General features: G+C 36.2%; 3 protein-coding genes and 1 long non-coding RNA gene across 5 annotated transcripts; 2 read left to right on the forward strand and 2 right to left on the reverse strand.

Moving 5' to 3' along the window:
* Positions 1–1932: 1932 nt before the first annotated feature.
* On the reverse strand, positions 1933–4601 carry LOC142633169 (methylmalonate-semialdehyde dehydrogenase [acylating], mitochondrial-like). Of its 2 annotated transcripts, none has more exons than XM_075807446.1 (5): positions 4426–4601; positions 4264–4314; positions 3986–4086; positions 3591–3681; positions 1933–2807 (listed from the first exon to the last, which is right to left on the reverse strand). In XM_075807446.1, the coding sequence occupies exons 1-5, from the start codon at positions 4459–4461 to the stop codon at positions 2709–2711; spliced, it is 378 nt and encodes a 125-aa protein (XP_075663561.1). In that variant the 5' UTR covers positions 4462–4601; the 3' UTR covers positions 1933–2708. The 2 variants fall into 2 exon arrangements, with proteins under 2 accessions (XP_075663561.1, XP_075663559.1); XM_075807444.1 differs by having other exon boundaries at positions 3986–4137.
* A 188-nt stretch (positions 4602–4789) lies between these two features.
* Positions 4790–5646, reverse strand: LOC142632050 (uncharacterized). Its single transcript, XR_012843719.1, has 4 exons — positions 5499–5646; positions 5248–5393; positions 5059–5141; positions 4790–4962 (listed from the first exon to the last, which is right to left on the reverse strand). It is a non-coding gene; the product is annotated as an uncharacterized LOC142632050 (long non-coding RNA).
* Positions 5647–15311: 9665 nt separating this feature from the next.
* On the forward strand, positions 15312–19504 carry LOC142631980 (GDSL esterase/lipase At5g62930). Its single transcript, XM_075806388.1, has 6 exons — positions 15312–15545; positions 15637–15714; positions 16643–16783; positions 17401–17477; positions 18458–18622; positions 19022–19504. Exons 1-6 carry the CDS (start codon positions 15447–15449, stop codon positions 19188–19190), a joined length of 729 nt encoding a protein of 242 aa, XP_075662503.1. The 5' UTR covers positions 15312–15446; the 3' UTR covers positions 19191–19504.
* Positions 19505–21839: 2335 nt separating this feature from the next.
* LOC142632940 (uncharacterized) lies at positions 21840–22490 on the forward strand. Its single transcript, XM_075807251.1, has one exon. It carries the CDS (start codon positions 21840–21842, stop codon positions 22488–22490), a length of 651 nt encoding a protein of 216 aa, XP_075663366.1.
* The last annotated feature ends 5307 nt before the right edge of the window (positions 22491–27797 follow it).

The following is a 27797-nucleotide window of genomic DNA, read 5'->3' on the forward strand; positions in this document are numbered from 1 at the left end:
CTTTGTTCCATTTTGGTCAGTTTCGATCCATCTTTGTGTACTTACATATATAATTGGAGACAACAGGTTTAGGTTGAGAGCCCTTATTCTAAATCTAAATTTATTAAAACAAATTCTCGAGTTTGGGGGTCAGCTGTCCACCATTGCTACACTGATGTTCGCAGTGCTACATGTGCTGCTCAATAGCTCGACACTGTTGAACCTTATCTAGTCATATCATTCACACTAACGTCAATACACAGATCTGCATCCTTTTGCAATGCACTGTTTTCAAGGATGCAGAAGACCCTTGAAAAGTTTATGATGCATTTAACACAACTCGGTATTGTCTTATCAAGTTCATGTCAGATGAAACACAAGCATGCTAAATACTCTTCACATGAATACTGTTCAGCTGAATAGTCATGGCAGTACACTGCAACTACTGCCCAGAATAAGAGAATCTCACTGTGACATTGGGAACATTTGAACAAAAAATTCGTATCGTGGTTTTCCAGCCTGTATTGACATGACAAGCCTGAATATGTTAAATTTTATTATTGAATACACAGTGGAATGAGGTTATAAATGTACCACAATTCTTTTCTTATTCCTACACCACTAACTTTGTAGGTTGAGTAAGCTATGAGTCGCAACGCCTCAACATCATCTCGTACACGTAGAAACAAATTTCAATCTACTTCAACAAATGAATTATCACAAGTTCCAGCAGATCAACAACTACAAACATACACAGACCACTATGGAGGGAAATGGGTTGGAAAGAAGAGAGATTTCGTTAATATGCCAATATACACGTACAAGAGTCTTGGAAGCGTTGGCCACATCATGGTCGGCAAACCTACAAAACTAAGTACAGATACCACCGCAATGGAGTTCACCGTAGCAGAACCACCATGGTCAACCCTATACGAGAAGAGGTGTGAGTTAGAGGTGTATTGTCGATGGCACGGGTTACGAGTTCCTAAGGCACGCTCAGCCGAGTTACCTAGAGATGAACCTGCTAACATACTTGCTCGCCTTGAACAAGAGAACAATCAAATGCAAAGGCGGCTAGACCGTTTTCATGCAGTCCAAAAAGCTAGGAAGCATCTAAAGGGGAAGGCGCAAAAGCGAGCCATGAAGTCTATTAATGAAATTACTGCATTAGATGATGAAAGTGATATTTCAGACTTCTCAGATTCAAGCAATGATGATTTCCAAAAATTTCTACCTACGAACATTCGACGTTGTTGTTAAAGTTTATACGTTGTGTGCAATTTTTAAATGTTGTTGTTAATGTCTGACAAATCATGTCACCATATATTCACTTGTTGCAAATCCAATTAAACAATTGCACACAACTTGTGGCTAAGTTTGTATGAAATCAGTTGCTCATTTTTTCCTTGTTGTTCTTTGTTCGTATAGAATGAAAATTATGGCCTAAATCACATAATATACACATCTAATTCAAACAGTTTAATCCCACGTCCGTTGGGAAGGGAATAGTCAAAATCACGTACTCCAATAGCAAAACAATGCCCATGTGCAACTGTGTGCAATGAGAAATTACCTATAGACACTCCCATCATGCTCATTCAGATTGCTCACATGGTTTGCTTTGTGTACATGAGTTGGACATCAGTTTTAAAACTTCATTTTTGTTTCCCCTTTTAAAACTGTTTACAACTTTTTCAAACTTCACATTAAATGTGTACTTGGCTTGCTTTGCTTTTTTCTCATTTTTTTGACTTCGTAGCTAGCTACATTGAGTTTGAACACCTTCCCAACACTTCATTTAGGGAGGTGAGCATGTGGTTTATGAAGGGCCTTTATTGCTTAGATTATGTGACTAAAGTCATACAACTTCGTTCATTTGGCATTGGTGGGAAGAAAACACTATCAAAAATAAAGTGAACCAAAAAAAAAAAAAACTCATTTCTTAATGTGCCATTTAGTAAAATAGAATTCTATTGTTATCTAGTATAAACTACAATTCAAGATTAGGAAGTGCACAGAAGTGGTTTTCTGGTTCTACAAAAACCTAGTCGATGGAGTACAAAAGAGGCAGCTACATTACATATCTTCAAGCCTAACATCCCACCTAGTCTTGCGCTTTCTTCACCCATCCATTCGAAGAAGAAACCTTGCTATGTCTTTTGGAAGTTGATTACCAGGATGATTAGTTAATGATGCAACATCCGGAGTTTCAATAGTTTGCAATGCAGAGTCTAAAGCCTCCTTAGTTTGCATTGTAGCATTTGCAACCTCCGGCTTTGAATGGGATGGATGAATAGATTCACTTGATGGAGAGGACCCAGCAGGTAGTGCCTTGAAGTTGGTTTTACAAAGGGATTTTTACAAGGGTCACAGAGACCAAAATATGGCTCAAGGCCTCTAATATCAAAGCAACAATTGTATTGTCATAAAATTGGCATTGTACAAGCAAGACTTTTCCAAACCAAAGTCGCTCTCTACAACTTTTGTCGTTAGTATATATTCTAAGCAATTCTTCCTTTAGATAAGATGATACTCGCAAATTGCAGTCACTCTGCTAAAAGAAAAAGAAAAATCAAGCAGAAAACAACAACACAAAAGCACACAGCTTGTTTGCAACCAAGATTGTTAGATCATAGTCATAGATGCAACAGTCAATGGTAACTCAATATCTCTGTAAGAATAGCAATATTAAAGATGCTAGAACCGCCTCCTTCTGTAGCTGACTCTTATCACATCATTGCATGATGAAGATCAGCTGATTGCTGAGCCAGCTCAACCATCATGGCCTCATCAAAGAACTTGTTAATGCTCACATCCTCACTCATTCCCTGCCAAATTCAAGACAAACTTAAACATTATTACAGCTTAAATGCAATTTTCTAGTTCTACATTATTGTTGAAATTGCATGATTGATAAAATATCCACAGATAAATTTGCATGCCTTTGCAGCATCCACCTTGAGATCTTTCTCAGATTGTGTTGTAAATGGAGAAAAATCATGGGCAGAAAGATAAATGATAAATGACAGCACACACTCCATGTTGAGGGGGCAAAAAACCACATTTTCAAACTCCCCAACTTCATGAGGCTCAGCCCCTCTAACTGCCCACTGTCAAATACATCACAAATTGAACAAGGAAAAAGACCCGATCCCTAGGATCGTGAGTGATGGAAGACTGCAAATCAAGCAAAAAACCAAAAACTTTATGAAGTTTAGTGTCAAAAAAGAACTTTCCTCACCACCCAACAAAAATCATGTTCACATACACGAGAGAAATTGATACATAAATGTTCATATAATCCATTTGTCTGCCACATACTAGCATTTTTTTAATTTAATAAGTGACATACTAAACAGGGCATTGTCCTGCATTTAACTAATTTAATGGTCCTTCACTTTGATGTCTTATTCAAGTTTATCAAAATCTAATGGGACCTTAGTCAAATCATAGCCTAACAAAATCTTTCTACCACCTTTGTCCCAATTTCCTTTTAAGTAACTGAGATCTCTAAAATAAAAACAAATAAATCCAACAAGAAGCTCAGGTACCTAATATGATCTTCATCCAAGTCTGAAATGAAAAAAATAGTACAGAAATTGTGTACGTACCTGTTTGCTAATTACTGGACCTAGATCTGCATTAGGTTCTGTTCCAGCATTTACTTTAAGAGCTTTGGCGCGTTCCACTAGTTTATTCTCACTGAAAAGGTTAAAATGAATTATTTAAGGATAAGTTAAAGATCAAGGATGGTTTAAAGATAAAAGTAGAGAAATGGTTGGATAAGTTAAGAAGATGAGAGTAGATGAAGCGTTTCAATTTCTTACAGGTACATGCACTTACTGAAGGTCAAAACTCGATTTAGGAAACTTCTATATTCACTACCTTCAGTATAACAAACATGACTTGGAACCTCTGATTTCCAGGATAGGAGTATAAAAGATAGACTAATATTAAAGGCATAAATATGAAGAAATAGAATGCACCAGGAAACAAAGCATTTTACCATGACTTTAAGCCTCCAACAAAAACAGCTGTGCTGAGTGCCATGCATCTTTGTCCAGCAGCACCAAAACCAGAAGCAACTAGAGCATTGAAAGTAGCATCCTCATTTGCATCAGGCATGACAATTGCATTATTTTTTGCCCCCATATTGGACTGAAGATAATAGTTAAAAAAAATAGCGAGTTCAATTCAACTTTAGCTGTTGCATGCATATAAAAGAAACCACTTTACTCATAAGAGGAATGGAATGCCCTCTGCCAAAGTAGAAATGATGCTTACCTGAACACGCTTCCCTTTAGCTGATGCTCTTGCATATATGTGCATACCAGCCTGTTTTATCAATCATACATCACAATTGATCTCACTAAGATAAGCAGCAGACTAATCAAACGGGAAAGACAACAAATAAATGAAAATAAGGAAGAAGAAAGTAGAAATTACCTTGGACAAGTTTTGATGAGAATGCAACACTTCCATCTATTTTGCTTCAAAAACAACAAGAATAAATAGCCTGTGATTTCCCAAAACCCACTGTATAGGTTACAAACTACCAAATCAGCTAACTACAGGGTAAATAAGAACCGCTCTTGTATGAAAAATGAGCAACTGAGATGGGAGCACGCTTCAATTTTGATTTTGTTGTGGATGAGCTGGAAGTAAACTAAAAACATATCTACTCCCAAGAACAAGAACCATTTAAAATATTTGAGAGCTACCTCGTGTCTAGACCATAATTCTTTGACCTACTCTAAGAGCCAAATTTTCACGAGCTAACAGCTAGGCCAACAATCACGGTGATATCATCAAGCTTTCCACCTGCCCAACAGAAGACTCCGATAAGCCATGGCCTCAAGGGAAAAATGATTTGTTTTTCTTTTTAATATTAATTTTAATGGTTGTAGAAAGTAGAAACTACAGTAATGTCGTGCCTGTAAGCTTCATGCCAAGAATTTTCCTCCAAATAGGAACGTCAAAACCCTGCACAAGAGTTATTATCATCATAAACATATACTTGACTTTCTCTTTGCAGAGATGTATTTGTATAAGGTGGTTATATCTGAAAAATGACATTACCTTGGACCTGGCCTCTAATGAATAGGGGGAATCGAAGTTGGAATCCATGGAGTGATTGCTCGCCAGGTTAGCTAATGCCTTTGCTAGCATCAAAAACGATTTCAGTTGTAGAGAGAATTATGCTGCTAAGATTGAGTTGCTAATAAATCTTCCTAATCCTAGATGTGAATTGTTTCAAGAGAAATATACCAGCATTTGCGGTAGGAAAAGTCTTCTTTACGACCATCAGTTGAGACAACGTAGAAGCACCGGCTTTCCTGGAAACTGCTGTGCCTGCTAACCTACATGTCGAGCTGAACGACCACTTTTCTCATTTCGAGGGAGGTATTAGATATCTGAAATATAAATATAAGTAAATAAATCAGAATACAAAAACTTGTAACAGCTCAAGGTTTGACAACTAATTGAAACTCCATACAACAATGAAGAGTTATATATACCTCTAAAATATTCTTCAATTTAGTATCCACCACTTTAAGATCACTGGATGTGTCATGATGCATTGCTGACAAGTCAGGTGTCCTGCATATTTCATATCTCATTAATCCCATGTAATTGTTCATCCTAATCTCCCAAAAAAAAACAAAAAGCAAATTGATTGAAGATTACAAAAACAAAACTGAAGTTAACAAAAGACAAATTTCAAAGAGGAGCATAAAAATGTGACTTCAAGAATGCAACACCATGGACCTAAGGCTAAGGTCCAAAAGCTAGAAAGAGAGAGCTAACATCAAAGCCTGAGGACTGCCACTAAATCATGTCCTGGCTCCTCCTCACTTTTGAGATGCTCATCCTCCTGAATTGTTTGCAAATGAATGTTATGCTCTCCTGGATAAGTGACCAAAAGATCTTTTTCTCCCATACATTGGTTAACAGTATCAGGCAATCCATCAAATCTTTGCTTGTCCAACTGTCTAGTTTCTGTGTCAACTCTGGCGCGCTTTGTTGACCTCGCTACTGGAGATATTTCCCCTCTCCAAGAAGATGAATTGCGTTTCCTTCTTACCAGTTGGGACTCATCCCCTTTACTCTGAAATCTATTAAGTCGTTGTTGGCGCTTATCATAATACACACGAAGCACCTGCAAGTGGTATCCAAAGAAACAAATAGGCATCATGTTTAAATGAATGCCAACCAAAAACACAACAAATATTGGTCTTAAAACGTCATTGAGTAAAGGAACAAAGTGCAAAAATAAATATAAGCACATATCGTTGGCAGCTATCATAATACACGCGAAACACCTGCAAGTGATATTCAAAGAGAACCAGGCATCATATTTAAAGAGGGCGAACAAGAAACATCATTGAGTAAATTGACAAAAGAAGTGCAAAAATAAATATAAACAAATGAATAGAAGAGTAGAACTATTTACAAAATAAGTAATAAACATATGATTCTGTGGTTTGTACAAGCAAAAGACCAAAGAAAAAGTAGAGTGATGACCATAATACTAACCAGTAAATAGGACCAGAAAGTTTTTTTTTTTTAAATTAAGAAAAATGTTATTTCCAAACTCAAATGTAGACTTTCATAAGTTAGTATGTGAATTAGGCAAGAACAGGAAAGAAATTGATGATTCAAGCAAATGTACTATCCTAAAACTTTAGGGATAGATAGATAAAATCTTATCAAAAAAAAAAAAAAAACAGATAGATAGATAAAGATGTATCACCTCAAAAGAATCAAAAGCCACTGGATATGTTCAAAACATATAAACTACCTAATAAGTGCTCAAAGAAATTAATTTTTATTTCTTTATTTTAAATCCAAGTTCCAAGCAGATGTGATCCCATTAAAGTCTCCTCTTGAAGATGCTTGCTCTTAGATAATATAATTATAAAATCATAATTTGGTAACTAGCAAACAGGCATTTAAGTTTCACATTGCTGGACAAAACAGGAATAACTAAATTGACGGGAGTGTGGCCCATAACACCGCTAAAGCATGCATATTAAATTTGTGTGAGTGTCTAGGTGTTGTATAATTGTATTCATTGGATCCCCAAGCCTAGGTCACAAAGTCCTACAATATCAGTAACCACTACAGAAGAAACTGTTTCCATGTACCAAATATGGCATAAGCACTTTATTTTAGGTATCCTCTCTAAAACCTTTTAGCAAACAAGTACCATGTACTTGTTGGAACACTTGTGAAATACTATATCAAGGTCCTAATATTATATTCTCTTCTTATAAGACCTAAGATGTCATAGGGTGGGATTAAAAAAAATTTAAACTTGAGGTACTTATTGATTAAACCAAAGCATGAGGCGAATGTAATTGGGGCAGAGTGGCAGACATGCAGAGGAGTGTTAAATAACTTCTTTTTTTTAGTCTTTTTGATATGTAAGTTCTGGTCCCAAGAGGAGGGGGAAGAGGAAATTCAAACTATTGACCTCTGCTTCATGAAGCTTGGTCCCCAGAGTCATGTTAACAACAGTTTTCCAATCCATGATAAACTGACTCCTGTCCCAAAAGCTCAAGCCGATAGGATTTTTTTAATCATTTTTTCAACAGTTCCAAGCCCATGTACCATCCAGATCAAGCAGCCTATGCTTCTCATCTTTGTCCCTGGACCAAATGCTTCCATCAATATCCTTAGTGGCATCTATGAGTCTCAATCTGTGCTAGGTGAGGATGTGGGGAATTTGTGTGCCCTATTCTTCCCCCCGCCCCTGATAGGCCAACTCATGCATCTATACTAGATTGAACCTATGACTTCACCATCAATCTATTTGCTCACAAAAGGAAAAATAATAATTAAGACAGAGTTATGTATTAAAAAAAATGGATAAAGGATGAAGGAACAAAGATTAAGACAGATAGACTCAACTGGAAGGTCCCATGAAATTACTAAGGAGCATGTGGCAGGGAAAAAAAACGGATAAAGGAACAAAGATAGATACAGATCTGATACATCAAAAGAAACTATAAATTAATAGATAAATAACTAAGAAGCTAGTAATAGGACAAAGACAATCTTTCAGATAATGAGAAGTTTCACTACATTTTATATATGGTATGAGACACAAACTGACAATGAGACTGAGTAGCACAAACAAGAACTTCAGTAACTGTACAAGTAAATGATAACTTCAAAACAACAACATTGAAGGAAGGGCCACCAGAACTCACCTATCTTGCATTGCTTTGGAAGCCTTTAGTTGGTCTCTACGTACAAGTAAATGAACATGACGAGCATATTTAGTTAGGTATATTGCTTCCTCAGTAGCTGTGTCTCCTCCACCAACAACAGCAAGAACTTGGCCCTTAAACAATGGTGATGTTCCATCGCAAATCGCACAAGCACTAATTCCCCTACTCCAAAATTCATCTTCACGGGGTAACCCGAGCCTTTTAGCAGTAGCTCCTGTGGCAAAAATGACACTGTGGCACTTAACCTGAGATATAAACATGAGCAAAAAAATGAACCTTTACAAAAAATGAACCAACCAGATTTCTTTAAATAACGAAGGAATGAGGATTGACAGCCTATACACGACATAACATATAGACTAATTAATAAGGACATAAATGGAAGGGGATGTGTAGCCATTTTTAACAATGGCTATGACAGATTGTCAAATTATATATATATATATATATATATATATATATATATATATATATATATATATATATAATATAAAATGCATGCAATATAGGGAACAAGAAATTTTGCTCTTCTTGCTTCTCTCTCTCTCCCCTACATGTGATAATATCTATTTTGTATCCCAACAGTCATGCCTGATTTTTTAAATAAAAAGTAGGCTTCATTACTTATTATACCTCTAACTTTGATTCTCTAGCAATTTGGTTCCTAAAGTCCCCCCCCCCCCCCCCCAAAACTTCCAATTCATGATTAATGTTATCCTTCCATCAAATGGGATATTATTATGACACCCAAAGGAGAAGGAGAAGGAAGTGCCCATAGATTTTTTTTTCTTTTTTCTTTTTGGCTTAGTAATTTTACTCATGCAGCCACGGGGACCCAAACCCCCAACCTCGACCAGCACCTCACCATGGCTATAAGTGGTGGAGGTGCTAAATAACCCAAAGGCCATTGGCAAAAGAACCCATAAATGTTCAAGGAGACTATATATTCATAAAGAAATATATTGTATATAATTGTCTTAGAAGTGAATATTACTCCGTCATGTTCCAAATGTATATCCTTTTCTAGAATATACCACATTGACAAATCATGTTCTACTCATGCCCCACCGATTTAATGACAATTATGACCAAGACAATATAAGTGCTCAGTTGATGCACGAATCACTCAGCATGGTTTACAAAGAACTTACTAGAATCACATTCATAAAAGGTCATCTCTGATGAGCAGATTCAAAGAAACAGTTCAAATCAAGTTGTTCTTTATTAAACAATTTGGAAGTTCAGTAATGAAGTATGCAATTAATTCAACAGATATATAAAACAACCTGCTGAAAAGATAATATATCACCTTACGTTCACTACTTTGCACAGTAAAAGGACGGCTTTTTACATCAATAGATTCCACATCTTCTTGGAACAACTCTGCTCCCCAACGCTCTGCTTGCCGTCTCATCCTAAACAATACCAAATGTCAAGATTCTATTTGAAATTGCATCTTCCTATGCCAAAAATTAATAACAAAACATGACAACAGTCCAAAGAGAAATTGATATCATATATGTTTACTATACCTGTCCATCAAATCTGGACCAGTTATTCCATCTGGAAACCCAGGAAAATTCTCGACTTCAGTGGTAGTCATCAACTGTCCCCCAGGAACACCACCCACTTGATATCCCTCAAACACTAGAGGCTTCAAATTAGCCCGAGCTGAATATATTGCTGCTGTGTATCCTGCAGGACCTGAACCTATAATAACCACATTCTCGATATTTTTGGCTGCAAGAATAGCAAAACAATCATTCCCTAGATTTTGATAGTCATCATAAATAACAAAAAAACTCCTTTATAGAAGCATAACCCTGAATTGAGAAGCCAGATTTTCATTTCAAACCAAGGGATTTACAGCATCCAAAGAAGCAAGAGGAACCTAATCCAATCCTAGCTTAAGCTAAGATGCCTTTGGTAAATCAATCAGGGCATAAAGAAAATAAAACATAATAGTATATTGTAGTAAACCAAATATCACAATTATGTGCTTACATCTATAATGTTTAATCAAAGCCACAAATGTCAGGATGTAACCAAGGTCTGTAGGCATATTTAAACAACAATTTAAACATAGGGCTCACCAGAGAAACTGAATGGTTTAATGTCATGCTAGCTCAACTCAACTGAATGGTTTAATGACATATGAATAAGGTTCATTATGAACCTCCTATCAACTAATTCGGTAATTCCACCTAGTTTAGTAACAAGTTCTCAATATAACACAAGTACATGCATAATGTTATTGCAAAATATTGCCCACCTTAAAATTCCAATAATTTCTAATAAAATTATTTACCACATTTCAGGTATTGCTTCTTTTTCAAGATTCACCAATTTTGCGTTTTTTAACCCTTATGTAATGTTTGGGCGCGGGGGGAGGAGGCTGTGGGGCATCATCCTTAGGCTCATCATCGTGCTGCAAAGACATTAGATGCATACAATCAATATTCGGTGTAATGATAAGAATAAAGTGAACCACAAGATATATCATTACATTGTTGGTAATGTTATCATACCATAGAGCTGCCTTTGTGTCCTATTTTGTGTCCACCAGTCCCACAAGTGGGTGCTCTTCTAGTACGTTGTGGTCTACCTCGTGGGGGTGAGGGCTGCTGAGGGGGATGCTCCTCCGGTACATCAATGTCAATCCCAACCGGAGGTCCTAAAGGGTCGGATGAGGATGAGGATGAGGTAGGTGGGTAATGATGCTCTGCATAGCTAGGAGTGGGGATCATTGGCATGGGCAAAGTGGGTGCATTGGAGCTGGTGCGTGGGTATGAGGGTGTCTCAGGGTGCGTAGGAGGGGTCATATGAAAATCAAAACCAAGATCAAAACTGGGCTGCGAAGGTGGGGTGGGTGAAGGGACCTCGGGCTGAGGAGATGCATCTGGGATGGGTGGAGGAACCTCAGGTGGAGGAGATACGTGTGGGATGGGTGCAGTTACCTCGGGACTAGTTACAACTCGAGGGGTTGTTGCACGCCGACCACGGCCCCTAGCTGCACTTGTGCTTGGGCTTGTTGTAGCAGGCCGACCACGGCCCCTAGCTGCACGTGTGCTTGGGCTTGCAGTAGCACCTTGACCACGGGTCGATGTACTTCGGGGTGCTGCGTTTGTGCTTGGGATTGCAGTAGCTGTTGATTCAGTCTCATGCCCATTGTTTGCCTGCCCATTTGCTGCAAGACCACCACCAAGCCCAGCCACATTATTTAGGACACGTCAGACATGGTTGTGTGCTCGGCTGCCTACAGGAAGCATCTCCAACAATGCTAAATGGCTTTCAATCTAAAACGGAGAAAGAACCAGTACAATCAGATTTGATCTACTCAAATACTCAACTAAGAACAAAAAGTGTTATTAGAATACTATATGTAATAGAAAGTCTTTTTAATTGGAGCTCAGTCAGATCAAACCAGATTTGCTGAAAAAAGAAATCAATTGATTCTATGTTCTTACATGTACTAAAGAAAAAACAAAGTAGGCAATAAAATCTAATTAGAACACATTACCATTATATCTAATTTAGTGCTGTTGCGGTCGACATACTTTCGAGTGACCGAACGGTACCAGCGGTAATAATCATGATTGCGAGGCATCTCACCACTCTGAGGAGGTGCATGGCAAAGTCGTTGTTGTCTCGTATCCCATGTAAGGATATACGGTCCATGCTCCTCCCTCCAATTCTTTTCCACCTTCCCACGCAAGTCTATTCTATGTAGTCTATCATCGTACACAACATGGTCGGGCCGCTCTTGCGCCAACCCAAACTGTCGAAGGACACGATCTAGGTGGTGTGTCTCTACTATGCAAAAACACACAAGTGGCACCCTTGCCGTCCACGTATCCCTCCCTGCAACGCAGAAGTCAGGAAGGTGGCCGAAGTCTGCCTCATATGGCTGCCATATAATCTACAATAGAAACAAAAAACAATTATCATAACATCTTAAAATGTGAAACAAAGGAGAATACATAGATAAAGGGAAAAACAAAAATTAAAATAGAAGATATGTTAAAGCAATGATTTCAACATATTCTTAAGGAAAATTAACATAACTTTCACAGAAATTTTGTATATTATTACCTAGTCCGGCTGCATTCTAACTAATTGCTCACGATAATGGATCAACGCCGTGCCAGATGGCCTACTCTTCGGGCTTGGCACCTGCACCCACCTACAGTTACGATCCAATAACATAAGATATTACCACTTAGTTACTAAGAATAGTACATTGCATAACACACTAAATATCAGGAAAATACTTACTTAAATGCAAGTGGAGCTTTTGGCCATGGGCCATAATCGCATCCAGGTGGAGGCTCTATCCTCGGGCACAAGAATGGCAACCTTGCCCATGCCCAATACTGGACCAATTGCAACGCCCCACCAATCTGCGATGCCTCTTTATCACTTGCCCGGCATAACTCCCTATACAACCATGCCAGACAACCACTACCCCAACTATACTTTGGCGGATCATGAAGGTTCCGCAAGAACTCCAAGAACATCAGATGCACCCTATCTCCCGACTTGTCCATGAAAATCTTATCCCCTAGTAGCGCTAAAATATAGCACCGGGCATACTGATGTACTTGCTCCTCTGTTGCATCATGAGGCAGTGGCGCTGCAATGCGCTCAACAAGGCGACTAATGAGAATTCTTTGTCCCACCAAAGTTTTGTTGTCATTCTCCGGAACGCCAAAACCAAGCAACTCCACGCACAGTTGCCTCCAATTCCCATCCACCACAGTAGTCGGCCCAACCAAGACCTCACCGTCTATAGGAAGTCCAAAAATGACCTCCACATATTCTAGGGTGATTGACATCTCACCATGTGGAAGATGGAACGTATGAGTCTCCGGCTGCCATCGCTCAACTAGGGCCGATATTAGGCAATGATCTATCTCTCTGGAAGGGACCCTAAACAATCCTTCTAACCCCACCAACTTGATAATATCAATCACCCGATTATCTTGCATCGTTATCTTTGCCATCTCCTTAGCGCGACCACGGCATGTAAGTGAGCCCGAGTCCTGTAAAATGGATAAAAATTATAGCGGTCGTTAGAATTAGATATACAACTTTCAAAGAACTTGCTAAAAGTCAAAGACAACGTAAAAATTAAAGCAGTTGTTAAAACTAGATATTTCACCTCGCCATTCCAAATGTCCTCTGATCGATGATTTCGTTGTCGCATCAACAATGAAGGATCTTCTGGACCAGGGTGCACAATCTCTGGCTCCTCATCGATCCCAGGCTCCATACTGCAAAGAGTGCAACAATATTCCACAGAATTAAGTCTTCATAAATAACTCTAAAGCCCACAAACAATTATATTAAGCCTAGTTACATAACCTCAACAAACAAGATATGAAGAACATATATCTCAAGTCAAAATTTTGGAAAATAACACGGTTCAACACACCTCATTAAAAAGACATCCTGCCTAAACTCTCTCTACATATTTGAATTTACACACTCAGACTCGAGGACTTTAATAGCTACTTCCAATCCAAAAAATTATATTAAAACAATACCAAATAACTCAGCTGCTTGGTAAAATATTAATAAGTTGTGCAGCTGAGTTAAATAGATGGAAGCATATCAGAAGAATGAAAAATCCAGCAAACTACCAAGACTCTATAAACAGTACTAATTACAAAGACTCAGTTGGAAGTTTAGAAAAAGATCCCCTAGTAGAGAAGCCTAAGAGTTAAGACATTCTAATAATTTAAGAGTAAAAGAGCTGATATCAAGCTGAATCAAAATTCAGCAAAACAATAATTAGACGCATTCAGAGAGACATCAAGTTATAAGCTAAAACAAATTCATCAAATGGTCCCAAACGATTAGAAAACCATTATGCAAAAACGAAAGCATTCATACTAGTTATATAACAACAAGAAATAGACCAAAACTATCGCCCTCATCGTGCCACCACTAACATAGCTAGATATTACCAAGTTAGATTATAATGAGCTAATGCACCAATCAATTTGCTTTAAAAGATCACAACCATATTCAACAAATTTTCCTAAGAACTCAACTTTGTTAACAACTAACTCATATGTATTGGCATGAAGAATCAGAAATTGTCGCATCTATTAATGAAATCTAAAAGAACCCATTTCTAAAACCAAAAAAAAAAAAAAAAAATGGTCTTGCTATATCAATAACATCATATAAACAAAACAAAACAAAATTAAATTCCTAAATTCATGCCTCTGTGAATTAATCTAGAAGAACCCATTTCAGAAAAAGCCATGTTCAAACAAATGACACCAAACCCATTTTTGTGAAAGGCTATATCATAAACAACAAACCCAACTCTTCATAGCCCTCCTCTCTCTTATTTACAATCAAAACAGAGTAACAGGACCAAAAGGTATAAGCACCCGTGGAATTAGAGAAGAGAGAGAGGCTTACCGGCGGTGTTATGGCGGACCGGCAGTCGGTGTAGCAGCAGCTGAGAAGCGAGAGAGAGAGGGTTCTGAAAGAGGAGAGCGTTAGAGGGTGAGGGTGACTGGTTTCGGTGTTTGAAAGTGTTTGACAGATTGAGAGAGCGTTTGAGAGACTGAGAGTTGAGAGAGCGTGAGTGTTTCAGTTAGGCGTTTGAAAGGTAAAGTGGGGGAATATTGTGCAGATTTCGAGTCTTATAAACTCGATTTCTATGTGGCTAAATTCCTCCACTGGAAAATTTGTCCACGTAATGGAAGTGACAAACCCAATAACTCGAGTTTTAAAAGCTCGATTTTTAATGCAGATTTCGAGTCTTATAAACTCGATTTCTACGTGGCTAAATTCCTCCAGGTGGAAACTTTGTCCACATAATGGAAGAACAAACACAACAACTCGAGTTTTAAAAACTCGAGTTTTAATTAAATCTCGAGTTTCTAAAACTCGAGATGTTAGTTTCCCACATTCTTTCAAAACCGGCCAACTAACGAAATCATTAGCACAGTAACGTTATTTGGAAAGGGTGTTCCGCAATCTTATATGGTCGACAAATATAGTAAATAAAATTAAATAAACAAATCTAAACTTTTAATATTTAATTCATTTTAAATCTATTCACTATTTTTTATCCAAGGCTCACAACTTGCCGCCTTCCGGTACAAAAGTGTGTACCTAGTAGACTCTGGGTCCACCAAACTATACTCTGTGTTTGGCTTTAAATACATACATAGATAGAGAGAGAGAGAGAGAGAGAGAGAGAGAGAGATGAGGCCTCGGATCGTGCTATTCGGAGATTCGTTAACAGAACAGTCGTTTAGATCAGGTGGATGGGGTGCTGCTCTTGCTGACACATACACTCGCAAAGTAGATCCTACATTGATTGTTCTGTTTTTTGTGGCAAAAGATTGAGTTTTTAACTATAATCTTATTCTTGTCTGTTTGTAATGTGTTATAGGCTGATGTAGTAAATCGTGGTTATGGTGGATACAATACCAGATGGGCTTTGTTCTTGCTGCATCATCTTTTCCCTCTAGTAAGTTTTTTTCTTTTTGTTCCTCTCGTTTTTTGGGTCATTGTTGATTCTCTAGCTTCAGATTGTGCTTTGTGCATTAAGGTTGTAATTACTGCATTGAAGCTTCAAATGGGTTTTTAGATATATTGGCATATGTTAATTTTTTTCATTCATACTTGTTGATCTGGAGATGGGTTTTTGTTTATTTATATTCTCCCGTTGATTATAGTACATAAAGATCAAAATTTTGTTAAGTTTAAGTAGCAATGGACCAATGGTGGTTATAGGCTTACAGCTAAGAGAGAGAGAGAGAGATGTTGATTGTAGTACGTGTAGATCAAATTGAGTGAGTTTAAGAATCAATGGTGGTAATGGCTGAGAGAGAGAGAGAGAGAGCGGTTGGCTTAAAGGGCGCTTTGTGCATCTCCTCCTAAAGTGGCTTTTTGGCATGGACTTCCAACTTATTAGGAAATTCTGACCATTGATAACTTGGTTTAGAGAAAAGTCTTCCCAGTGAATTGGTGTATTATATGCAAATGATATGAAGAGAGAAGAAACTGAAGAATCCCTAGACCTAGATCATCTATTTTTTGGTGCATTGTTTTTCCTTCTCGAGTGGCTTGGATTGCTACTGAAGTGTGGGAGGTTCACTAATAACAATAGTCAAATGACTTGGATACATTGGTGCTTATGAATGTAATATAATAGCTGAACATTTGAATGGATGGAGTGATCTATTAGCAAGATTCTGACCACTTTGAATGGATGGGTTATTGGTTCTTCTTAGTCTATCTTTTTTTGTTTGTTTTAGTCACAAGAGGTTCATTGTTGTAACCTTCTTGTGTACTTGGGGGCACTTGGTGTCTTTTGTTGAATCTCTGCTTGCTTAATAAAAAGTGATTATGATGCTGTTCAGCTCAAGTAAGTTATTAATATTGATCCTCTGCAGGACTCTACAAAACCTGCTGCTGCTGCAACAGTTTTCTTTGGGGCTAATGATGCAGCTATTCTGGGGAGAACCAGTGAACGACAATATGTTCCTCTTGAAGAGTACAAGGAGAATCTCAGAAAAATTGTTTTTCATTTGAAGGTTCAATTGTTGTTCCTCTAACAACCTGTTTAGTATCTTGGTTTCCACTTTATAAACATTTTGGGTTCCTTTCCTACTTTCAGCTACTTTAAACCCACCAAGTTTCAATCTTTGCAAACATTAGTCCTAAACCCTAGATTCCCTTCCAATCTGTTTAGAACTTCAAAAGCCACAAGTTCTCTCCAAACTTTGCCATCAATATGCTGTCCTATGTCAGTTTGTTGTCTGAGCTCTTTGTGTGACTTTAGGAAGTAGGCCTTCTGCATCCACCTAATTTATTGTCTATTACATAAGTCCGTGGATGCAGTAAGTGGTGTTTATTAGACACCAAATCCTTTCAAAGATGTTAAATTTTAGTAACTTCGTTATCTTTTTTGGAGTAAAATTTTCTTGACTGTTCTGTCTCTGCTTAACATTGACCTTATCTTAAAGCATAGATTTGGCCTAAAACTATTGGCAAAATCAAAGCACTACATTGCATATAGGTCACTTTTTATTTCACCTTGGTGTTCATTAGCGGATCTCATGCTCCATTCATTTCCTAGTAAGAGGCAACTACAGAATAAGTGGCTAATTATTAAATCTGGTTCTCATTTTGTTTTGGGATTTGGTTGCAGGAATGCTGCCCTACCATGCTAGTTGTGCTTATTACTCCACCACCAGTTGATGAGGCTGGCCGAAAAGAATATGCACAGTATGCTCCTTCTCATATCAAATTAAATAGACTTTTTTTCCCTGGTTTATTGGAATTGGTTCTATGGGCTACACAAGGGGAGACAGATTTAATCCCTGTGTAGGTGGGATTGATCTTAGGTCCTGGGTACAACTCTTCTAAGGGACTTTTCAGCTAATCTGGCTGGCATCTTCAACACATACTGGCACACATATTGTCAAGTTGTTGCTACCTTTCTACGTCTAGCAATGCCATTGTAATTTCTTGCTCTTCACATCTCTATCAGCTCTACTCACACGCAGTGCCACTTACTGCTGGTATCAGAGCTGCCATTACTGACTCCACCATTGGAATTGTCACAACCATCACAATCACAACCTCCATAATCATCACATCATTAGTTCAATGTTCTCTCTTTAGCCTATCTCCACCTACCCTTTCCTGCATCTGTAGTTCCACCCTTGCACTACCCCTTTGAACACCCTAACAATTTTACCATGACAAAACAACCACCTGATGCCACAATTAGTGCCTTCATTATTGCATTCCCCTGCACGAACATGATGTAGCCACCACCATTGACATCAATATTAACAATTTAACCTTCATCACCACTGCCCTCATCATTTCCAAATTCCAATGTCAACACCTCTGTCAATGTAACCCCCCCCCCCCCGCCCCAACCACCACACACACACACACACACACACAAACCAAAACCTCTCTTTTCTTCCTTCTTACTGTGGTAGTAGTACTACTCAATATTTGACATCTTCACCTCTTCTAAATCAATGCAATTCGAAATCCTAGAAAAAGAAAATCTCCTGAGTAAATCAAAATGTCTGGAGGTAGTCTGGTCTTAACACATGGAAATGCTTGAAACTTGAATACTCTAGCTGCCTCAGAGAATGTTTGAATGCATAATATAATTTTTTCTTTTGAAATTATTGTTTGTTCATCACTTCACTGTGGAGGTAAAAGCTTGTAAATGGATTATGCAGATCTGTATATGGAGAGAAAGCAGTGAAACTACCAGAAAGGACAAATGAAGTGACAAGACTTTATGCAGAGCAGTGCATTGAACTGGCTAAGGAATTGGGTCTTCGCTCTGTTGATCTTTGGTCAAAAATGCAGGAAACAGAGGGGTGGCAGAGGAAACTCTTAAGGTTTGTTATAATTGAATCCTTCAACAAGTTCCTGATCTGTTTGGCATAAATGATATTCATTTGACTTTCTACTTCTAGAATTTCACCTCCAATGGAAAAACTGGGTCCTACCAGATTTTCCTTGGGAAGAAGTATTCCTATTGATTTATGACTCTTTTAGAGACGGGGACAATAATCTGATTGGGTTCATAAGAAGAAAGAAAAATAAAAAAGGGGGTGGGGGTTTGGTAAACCTCTGATTCATGTACCTTTTGTGTGGATGTGTTATATTTAGGGACATCCAAATTAGACAGGGGTGATGTACTATAATTTAAAAATAGAAACCCTTTTGAGAAAACTGTTGAAGAGTTTGTAAGTAACAATGGAGAATATTTTTGAATTCTTTTCCCCCCTTTACAGTGATGGGTTGCATCTGACATCAGAGGGCAATGCAGTGGTACACCAAGAAGTTGTAAGAGTGTTTAACGAAGCATGGCTTTCGGCAGCAGAAATGCCATATGATTTCCCTCACCACTCAGAAATTGATGGGAAGAACCCCGAGAAAGCTTTCCAGCATCAATGCTTATGATTGTATAATTTATGACAACTTCATGTGTATTATTTCGTTTTAATCTTCAGTCATAATATTGGTTTTTTTGCTTTATTGAAAAAGAAAAGAAAGAGAAGAGGAGGGGGGGGGGGGGTGTGGAATGTGTTTCTTGATTTGACTCCCCAGAAAACAAATACTACTAAATAAGAAATTCCATAACCTTCTACTAAATAGCCATCATGTATGAATGGCTGACTCTGTATTTGACCTTGTTCATTTGGCTCAGTGACCAAGTTTCTTTGGAAATTGAAACTTATGGCTCTCTTATGTAAATTTGGCTGAACATTTCTTTTTGGATTGAAGCTTGATTGAAGCTTTTGTTCGTGTAGTGAATTTAGCTTGCTAGGAAATCTTCACTTTAATACTTGTGCTCTTTTGAAACACTTGGTTTGAGTTTCAAGCATGTCTGCAAGCCTCACAATTTCACTTACTCCCTTTATATCTTCATTTTTAGGTGAGATTATTTAAACTAAAGAGTATTTGTGATTAAGAACTGTTGATGCACAATTAAAGGTTCTTTAATTGCATAGCTTTTTACTAACATCTCTTAGTAAATGATTTTTTCTTTTGGTTAAAAAAAATAATTGGAGAAAGAGGAGTTAGAAAATTCGCATCAATTTATGCAAATATTTTTTGTTTATTTTAGTATAAAAACTTATTTTTTCTATTTTACATACTCACATTTAACATCTCATGTCAAATTATCTATTTTACATTGTATCTAATTAAAATATCATTTTTTATTTATTTTTAAAATTGTTTCTCTTTCTTCACATACAACAACTAACCTCCACTCTCTTCTTTTATCCTTGAGATACATAAAGAAAGAATAAACAACTAAAGCCATAATAAATATTGTCAGTGTAAATTTATACGGTTATTGTAGCAAACTCGTAAATATACACAATTATAAACGGATTGATATGGGTCATTTTTAATCTAAATTGTGTAAATTATATTTTTTCTATTATACATTGACTAATTTGAATGCTCTTATTAAATAATGTTGGTTAATTAAAATGAGATGAATCATGTTTCCATTATGTTTCATTCTCCGCCACTAAATTTACCATGCAATTTTATCCTTAATGGCTAGTTAAATTTGTCATTAAGAGAATACGTAAATATTGGATATTTTTAAGGTGAGTTGGATACATTAATATAATTTTTTATTTTTTATTTGTGAGAGAGCAAAAAATAAATTGAATAATGGATGCAATACCACAGCAAAACTCACAACTTGTTTCCTATAAAAAAAAAAAAAAAAAACCTCACAACTTGCTTACGTAGCGATATTGTGAGTGGTGAAGTTATGGACCTACCACTTTTATTTCACAACTTATAACTTGCCAAGTGGGCAAATTGTTAAAAAGTTAAGAATTTCTTCATGGTATTAGCATTATTCTAGATGGATACTACTAATTGATTATCTCTCTCTAAGCTAGTCCAAATTATTAGGATGCCTTTATTATTGAACATATTTGTCAAAAATAAAAAAAGTTCATTTAGCGGACTCGATTGCTAACACATGTTAGTCTTTGTCTATGCCAGGAATCAAAGTCCGTCAAGAGGGTCTTAATCCATTGGTGAAAGGAGTGATTGATTAATAAATGAAAAGCAAGAACGATAAAGAGGTGATTGTGGACTCTACAGTATCTTTCAAAAGGAATACATACTGTTCTTTGATTTTGAGCTTGCTCTGTTAAATAGTCAAGTATGATCATTTCTACCTACATATAAGAGAAGCTGGATTATTCGGTATCTTCTGGAATATTTAACTGTTTTCTCATCATGCCATGTTGTTATGAAACTTATGCACTTGATAGTTCTAGACTTCCAGTATTGTTGCATATGATATGACAATGTCTTTTTGGTGTTGGAAACTTGGAATTTGGTTGATCAGTTGTCTTAGGCTATGAGTAGGTCTAATTATGCCTAGATGCTTTGTGTATATACTATGACATTTTCATTGTTGTGTATATACTATGACATTTTAATTGTTGTGGTAGTTGTTAAGCATCCTTTGGGGCTCATGATTGCTTGCATACTAGAGTTTTCAAATTTCAATGTTGAAATTTTCTTTGATTAAGGGTGTAAGCTATCCCCACATATGTCATGGGATGTTTTTTGCTACCGAAAGGTTTGCTTAAAGATCTTGAAGGGATGATGAGCAGATTTTGGTGGGGTCAAAAGATACAAGAAAGGAAAGTACACTAATTGAGTTGGTTTAAACTTTGTATGCCCAAGTCGATGGGAGGAATTGGGTTTTAGGATCTCCATTCCTTCAACTTAGCCACGTTAGCCAAACAAGGATGGAGGCTTTTGAAAAACACACACTCATTGTTCTATCAAGTTTACAAATCAAAGTACTTTCCCAATATATCTTTCTTAGATGCTCCATCACCAAATTCAGGGAGTTTTGCATGGAAAAGTATAGTGGCAGCCAGATCTGTCTTGGACAGTGGATTGAGATGGCGGGTAGGAATCGGAAATAAAATTCAAATTTGGTAAGACCGATGGCTTCCAACCCCACTATCATTCAAGGTGGTAACCCCGTGCTCCACAATGTCAACAATGACCACAGTGGATAATCTCATTGACCCAACTACAAGATCATGGTGAGTATCCATGATTGATCATGTATTCCTCCCACATGAAGCTGAAGTTATTAAATCCATCCCATTGAGCAATAGAGCGGTGCAAGACATCCAAATTTGGGCATACACAAACATCAGTGAATATTTGGTAAAAAGTGCATATAAGATGATCCAAACTCAACAACTGAGATCTTCTCATGGCCAATCATCCAATCACTCACAGAGCAATAAAATTTGGAAAGCGATTTGGGCGGTCAAGGTATGTAATAAAATTAAAACTTTCATTTGGAGAGCTTGTAGAGATATACTGCCTACTAAAGCAAATCTAACTAGAAGAAAAATTTTGTTTGATGTTGGATGTGAATGTTATGATGATGGGGTGGAGTCAATAGACCATATCTTGCTAAGCTGTACTTATTCTGACAAGGTTTGGAAGTCCAAATGCTTGAGGGAGATCATGTCTCATTGCACAAATCTTTCGTTTGTGGATGTGGCTGATCAAATAATGCAAAGCAAAAATGACCCAGAGATTGCAATATTTTTCACAACTAGCTGGATGATTTGGAATAAGCGGAATAAGGCTTACTACGGTACTCCACGTCCTGATCCTCCTTTTCTAGTCATGTTTGCTGCAGCCCATGCTTCAGAACATTTGGAAGCTAATTATGGAAACTTGTCTTGAGTAATTGTAAGATAGTCTTGTTTTTTCTTTGGCATTCATTGATGTAAGTTTGCATATAGTTGCTGTTTTTTGATAGGTGAAGAGAAAGCACTGTAGCTAGTACAGTTTTAGCATGGTTGATCTATGATACTGCCTTGCTTTTGCATAAACTTATTACTTTTTTATAAACTTATTACTTTTTTTGAATAAAATTCTGCCGTTTATTCTCTCAAATAAAAAAATTATAGTCAGGAAACAACTGTTAGGCCATCATCATTTTGGAAATGAGTTTGTAGCTAATGATTTGAGATTTATGATTGGTTTGCTTTTTTTTTTTTTTTTTTGATGAGTTATAAGTATAATTGGTTTGCTTTCTTAAAATCCCACTGTATTAAAAAGAGAAAGAAAAAGAAAAATATTAAAAAGAAAAAGAAAAAAAGAAAAAAAGAAAAAGAAAGAGAAAGAGAGATACATCTCAACTCGTGTACACAGGAGGTGTATGAGGGCTGCTTTAAATATTGGCAATAGAATTTTTCAAGACCTGTGAATGATTGGGAGTTGGACTCTTGATGGGAGTGGTGGCCTGGTGGGTGATGTCATTGGTTTGAGTCCCATATGCGCATTAATTGCTTGCCAAATCAAAACAATCAAAGGACGTGTCTTAAGAAATTCTTCCTACATTGGTGTTTGTTATTTGGCATGTCAATATAGGGTTTGTTTAGAATCTGTTTATATTGCTAAAATTGAAATTTTTTTTATTGAAAATACTATAAATAAAATTTAAATTTAACTGAAATAGTTCAGTGAGACCCATAAATAGTAACCAAAAGTGTAGGGGCCCATGAATAGAAACAAAAATGAGCTGAATAGTAAAATAAATTAGCTTGGAGCCAAACGCACACATAAGGTCTTTGTGATTTGCTTATTTTGCTGAAATTGAAATTTTTTTACTGAAAGTACGGTAAATAAAGGTAAAAGTTAACTGAGATACAAGGCTAACTCAATGGTATAAGCTATTGAAGCAGCCGCCTAAGGCCCCAAGTGAAAAACAAGACCCCTAAATTTTAACCAATAGTATTAATTAAGCCAAAATATTAACCAATAAAATGAAATAATATTTTCTTATAAAATGAAAAACAAATAAAAAAGAGAAAGAAATGTTATGTCTGCAACATTTTGACAAAAACTCTTAATAGCAGATTGTTAAAGGTTGTTATTGACAGCAAAAAAATAATTTTAGTGGTAGGTTCAACTAGAAAACAAGAAACAATTTAACACCTAAGATTTGTCATAAAAAATATTCTGAATATAACACTTCTAAAAGAAAAAAAGAAAAGAAAAAAAACAATTCACAAAAAAATTCACAACATTTTTCACAATAGTCATGTTAGCAAACTTTTACTAGTTTTCAACTAGATTCACCATTGACATTACTCTTTTATTCACTACTATCAATCTGCCACATCAACAAATATAAAAAGTTTTGTCAAATTTTTTTGTGTTCATAAACTTTTTTTTTTTTAAAATTCTACGTGGTTCATGTTGATTAATAGTAATTTTATATATAAAACAAGATAATCAATTTTCGCCTTAGGCCCCCAAATGCATCAAGCCGCCACTGCTGAGATAGTACAGTGGGATCCATGAATAGTACTAAAAGTGCAATGGAATTTATGAATAGTGCAAAAATAAGCTGAATAATAAAATAAGTTGGCTTTTTAATTTGGAGCCAAACATACACACATTATACCATTACGCAAAAGTAGCAACTTATTTTTTTGTGGTAACAAGTGATATATTTATAATACTTGCCATGAAGTTAAGATGATCACTTCATTCAAGTAAGTAAGACTATTTTATCATCACTATTGTTGTATGTATTTATAGGTAAGTATGAATTACAATATAATATTTTTGATTGACTAAGATCTTTTACACATTTAGTGTGTTTAACAAAAATTATTTTTGCCAATTTATTTTACTATTCAGCTTATTTTTGCTACTATTCATGTGCCCATTGCACTTTTTGGTACTATTCATGGGTATCACTGTACTATTTCAACTAACTTTTACCTTTATCTACAATAGTTTCAGCAAAAAGTTTTCAGTTTCAGCAAAATAAACGAATCCTAAACAAACTCTTAGTGTGTGTTTGACAAAAATTATTTTTGCTAACTGATTTTACTATTCAGCTTATTTTTGTTACTATTCATGGGCCGCACTGCACTTTTTAGTACTATTTATGGGTCTTACTGTACTATTTCAGCTAACTTTTATATTTATCCACAGTACTTTCAGTAAAAAGTTATCTATTTTAGCAAAATAAATGAATTCCAAACAGACCTTTAGTTTTCTTAATTTTCCACATGGTTTACATTGTGTGGAAGGAAAAAATATAAGTGTATGTCTTGGGGAGAGACAATTTTATTATAGTTAATTCTCGTATATAAGTTTAGTGATTATAAAAGTATAAATTGCAAAGAAGTCAATATTGTACTGTATTGGCTGGTATTTATCCTACGGTCGGTGAACTGGTACAGAAACACTTTTCATTCCGCTTCAAATTTTGGCCTATACCGGACTGTACTGGCCTTACTGGAGAAAATTGGGTGTTTTGGGCGGTAAAACTGATTTGGGCCGGTAAAGAAAAAACCAAAAAAACTTACCACTAAAAAAGGAAAAAGTCAAGAAGATGTTATCGCCACCACTTTCAGTCTTGCACCCTTCTTTGTTTCTTCTTCTTGCACTGTTTTAGTTTTATAGCCTTTTTCTCGCCCTCACTTCTTCTTTTTCCCCTTTGTTTTACATCGTTTCTCTTACCATTATGAAATTATTGTGTTCATTTTTTGTATTAGGTTTCACCAAACTCCTGACAAATTTGGTGCTATAACTGCTTCTTATAGTGATATTTTAGATTAGCTTAATTTTCAGGTGGCTTATTAGAAATAGGCCCCCCAGAGATCAAGGACAAATGTCCCATTACAACAAACCCTTAATGAATAGCCTCCTTAATGTACTGACTTGACTTTGAAGATTTAGTCCCCAAATGTTTAGACAATGATGGCATACCAATTCAATTGGATATATTTGCACTATTTTCTAAATGATTTCCACTATAATAAATTGTTATTATTTGTTTCGCCCTATTACTATGTAAGTTATGATGTCTGTTAGTTGATGACAAGTACACCAAGTTTAGATTTTTATGTCAATCTTCTTGCACTACAAAAGCTTGATAGGATGCTCAAAGTAAGTCAAGCTTTATGCTATGTTTGGAAGTTTTGAGAGAGAGGAGAGTAGAGGGGAGTAGAGGGAAGGAGAGTAGAGGGGAATGGTTATCTTCCACCTAGTTTGAATGTTTTTAAAATTAAGTAAGGGGGAGGGGAATAATTAGTCTTTTCAGATAATTGCTTTGAAGATATTGGATGGTTTTGAAGATATTGCATTTTGCATGCAAAATAGAGAAGTATTCTAGATAATTCCCTTCATTCGAACACATTTGAACGCAATGAAAGTAATAAACGTGTTGGTTGCTCATTTCATATGTTCCTCCAAGTGGTCACTCAGAGAATGGAAGTACATATATGAAGGGATTTGAAGAGACTAATGTTTAAAAATTTTAGGGGATATTGGATACTATATGCTTAAATAGGTTTGAATGAATGTAGTGGTAGTATGAGAACTAAGTTTATGTTGGATGCAAAGATCATTAATATGTAAAATGATTCTGTGCATTACGTGGGTTAAACACTAGTAATAACTAATAGTCGAAATATTTGACTTTTTATTGACCACTCCTCATTGTACCACGTGACTACATAAATTTATGCCATGTATACGTTTTAAAAAAAGAACAATTGTGCCTTTTCATTTTGCCTGTTAAGTTTCAGTATCTACACATCATTTCATATAAGATGTATATATTAAAACAAAAAACTGTCATTGTAAAGAAAACATGAATGGTGCAATCAGATGGCAGATCCTAAAAAAGATCACTGCATAAAGACATGAGTTTCAACAAAGAGCAAAATTATTTGTAGCAATTAAACTTTATCGGTCAAGAGAACTCAAACTTTGAATATGATACGTATTAGCCCACGAAAACCATGAAGCAAATATGGTATTGATTTCTTGAAAAATACTAATACTCACAGTCGGGTTAGGGTGGGATTTTGGGGGTAGGTTTGCTTCTTTGATTCTGCTGGGAGGGTGTTTAGACCTAATAAGGGATTTTTTTAAAAAAAAATTTCTGGACACCTTTTTTTAATTAACTTTTTTAGAAAAGCAATATCCGCCAAGAATTGGTCAAAGAGTTTAGAAACACAGTACAGGAAGAAGGTATTTGACAAACAAATTGCATTGAACCATGTGTGGGTTTTATGCAGTCCGAGTGTCCTTAATTGTTTCTGTTGTTATGGTTTCTGATCGACACATTATCGAAAGTTAACCACAAGAATTTTGTCAACGTTCTTGGATATTGGGAGGACGAGGAGCCTTTCACCAGAATCATGGTTTTTGAATATGCTCCAAATGGGACACTCTTTGAGCATTTACACAGTAAGTACCTGCCCAATACCTTGTCATTATTGGTATTTACAAATAGCAATTTTTTAGAAGATCCACAAGTTTCTTGTGTTCTAAAAAAGATGAAGGAGAAGAAGTTACTAAATGAAGAAATCGCTTAATATTATAGTTTCTATCATGGGTGTGACTTGATTCTTTGACCTTTCCACTATTTAACCCCCAAAAAACCGACTTACAGATAGCAATTTTGGAAAATACTCATAGGTTTCTTGCTTTTTTAAGAAAGATGAAAGAGACGAAGTTAAAGATGAAAGATGAAAGCGAAGAAGTTGAGAAGAAGTTACCAAATGAATATAAACTACTATTTATATCCAAAAAATTATGATCCTTCAACATGCACCTTTTCATTCAATATGCAAATTTTCAGTCAATATGCACATTTGCATTCAATAGGCACATTTACGGTTAATAGACACATTTTCGTTCAACATGCACATTTTCATTCAACATGCACATTTTCATTCAATAAGCACATTTTTGTTTAATAGGCATTTTTTGTATATCTAATTTGAATGGTTATGACATTTCAAAAGGCATATTTTGGTATATATATTACAACCTAGTATATAACACAAACTAAACTAGAAACGCAGCATTATGTTTCATATTCCTTCTCACAAAAAATTAATAAATAAAACAATAATGTTTTTTTTCTTCTTGAAACTCATCCAGTAACTATTCCCGTGAATTGCATGGGTTAACGACTAGTAATAACTAACAGTCAAAATATTTGACTTTTTGTTG

Source organism: Castanea sativa, chromosome 4 (assembly GCF_040712315.1).
Source record: "Castanea sativa cultivar Marrone di Chiusa Pesio chromosome 4, ASM4071231v1".
NCBI classification, from domain to species: Eukaryota; Viridiplantae; Streptophyta; class Magnoliopsida; order Fagales; family Fagaceae; genus Castanea; species Castanea sativa.

Bases quoted from the DNA above. Each gene is read 5' to 3' on its own strand.
- LOC142633169 (XM_075807444.1), bottom strand. From the start codon at position 4,461: ATGGAAGTGTTGCATTCTCATCAAAACTTGTCCAAG. The intron at 3,682-3,985 runs GTAAAATGCTTT...TAACCTTTTCAG, and splicing joins GTTGGAGGCTTAAAGTCATG to TGAGAATAAACTAGTGGAAC. The intron at 2,808-3,590 runs GTACGTACACAA...TGAATTTGGCAG, and splicing joins GTCCAGTAATTAGCAAACAG to GGAATGAGTGAGGATGTGAG.
- LOC142632940 (XM_075807251.1), top strand. From the start codon at position 21,840: ATGATTGATCATGTATTCCTCCCACATGAAGCTGAAGTTATTAAATCC.
- LOC142631980 (XM_075806388.1), top strand. From the start codon at position 15,447: ATGAGGCCTCGGATCGTGCTATTCGGAGATTCGTTAACAGAACAGTCG. The intron at 15,546-15,636 runs GTAGATCCTACA...AATGTGTTATAG, and splicing joins CTGACACATACACTCGCAAA to GCTGATGTAGTAAATCGTGG. The intron at 18,623-19,021 runs GTTTGTTATAAT...CCCCCTTTACAG, and splicing joins TGGCAGAGGAAACTCTTAAG to TGATGGGTTGCATCTGACAT.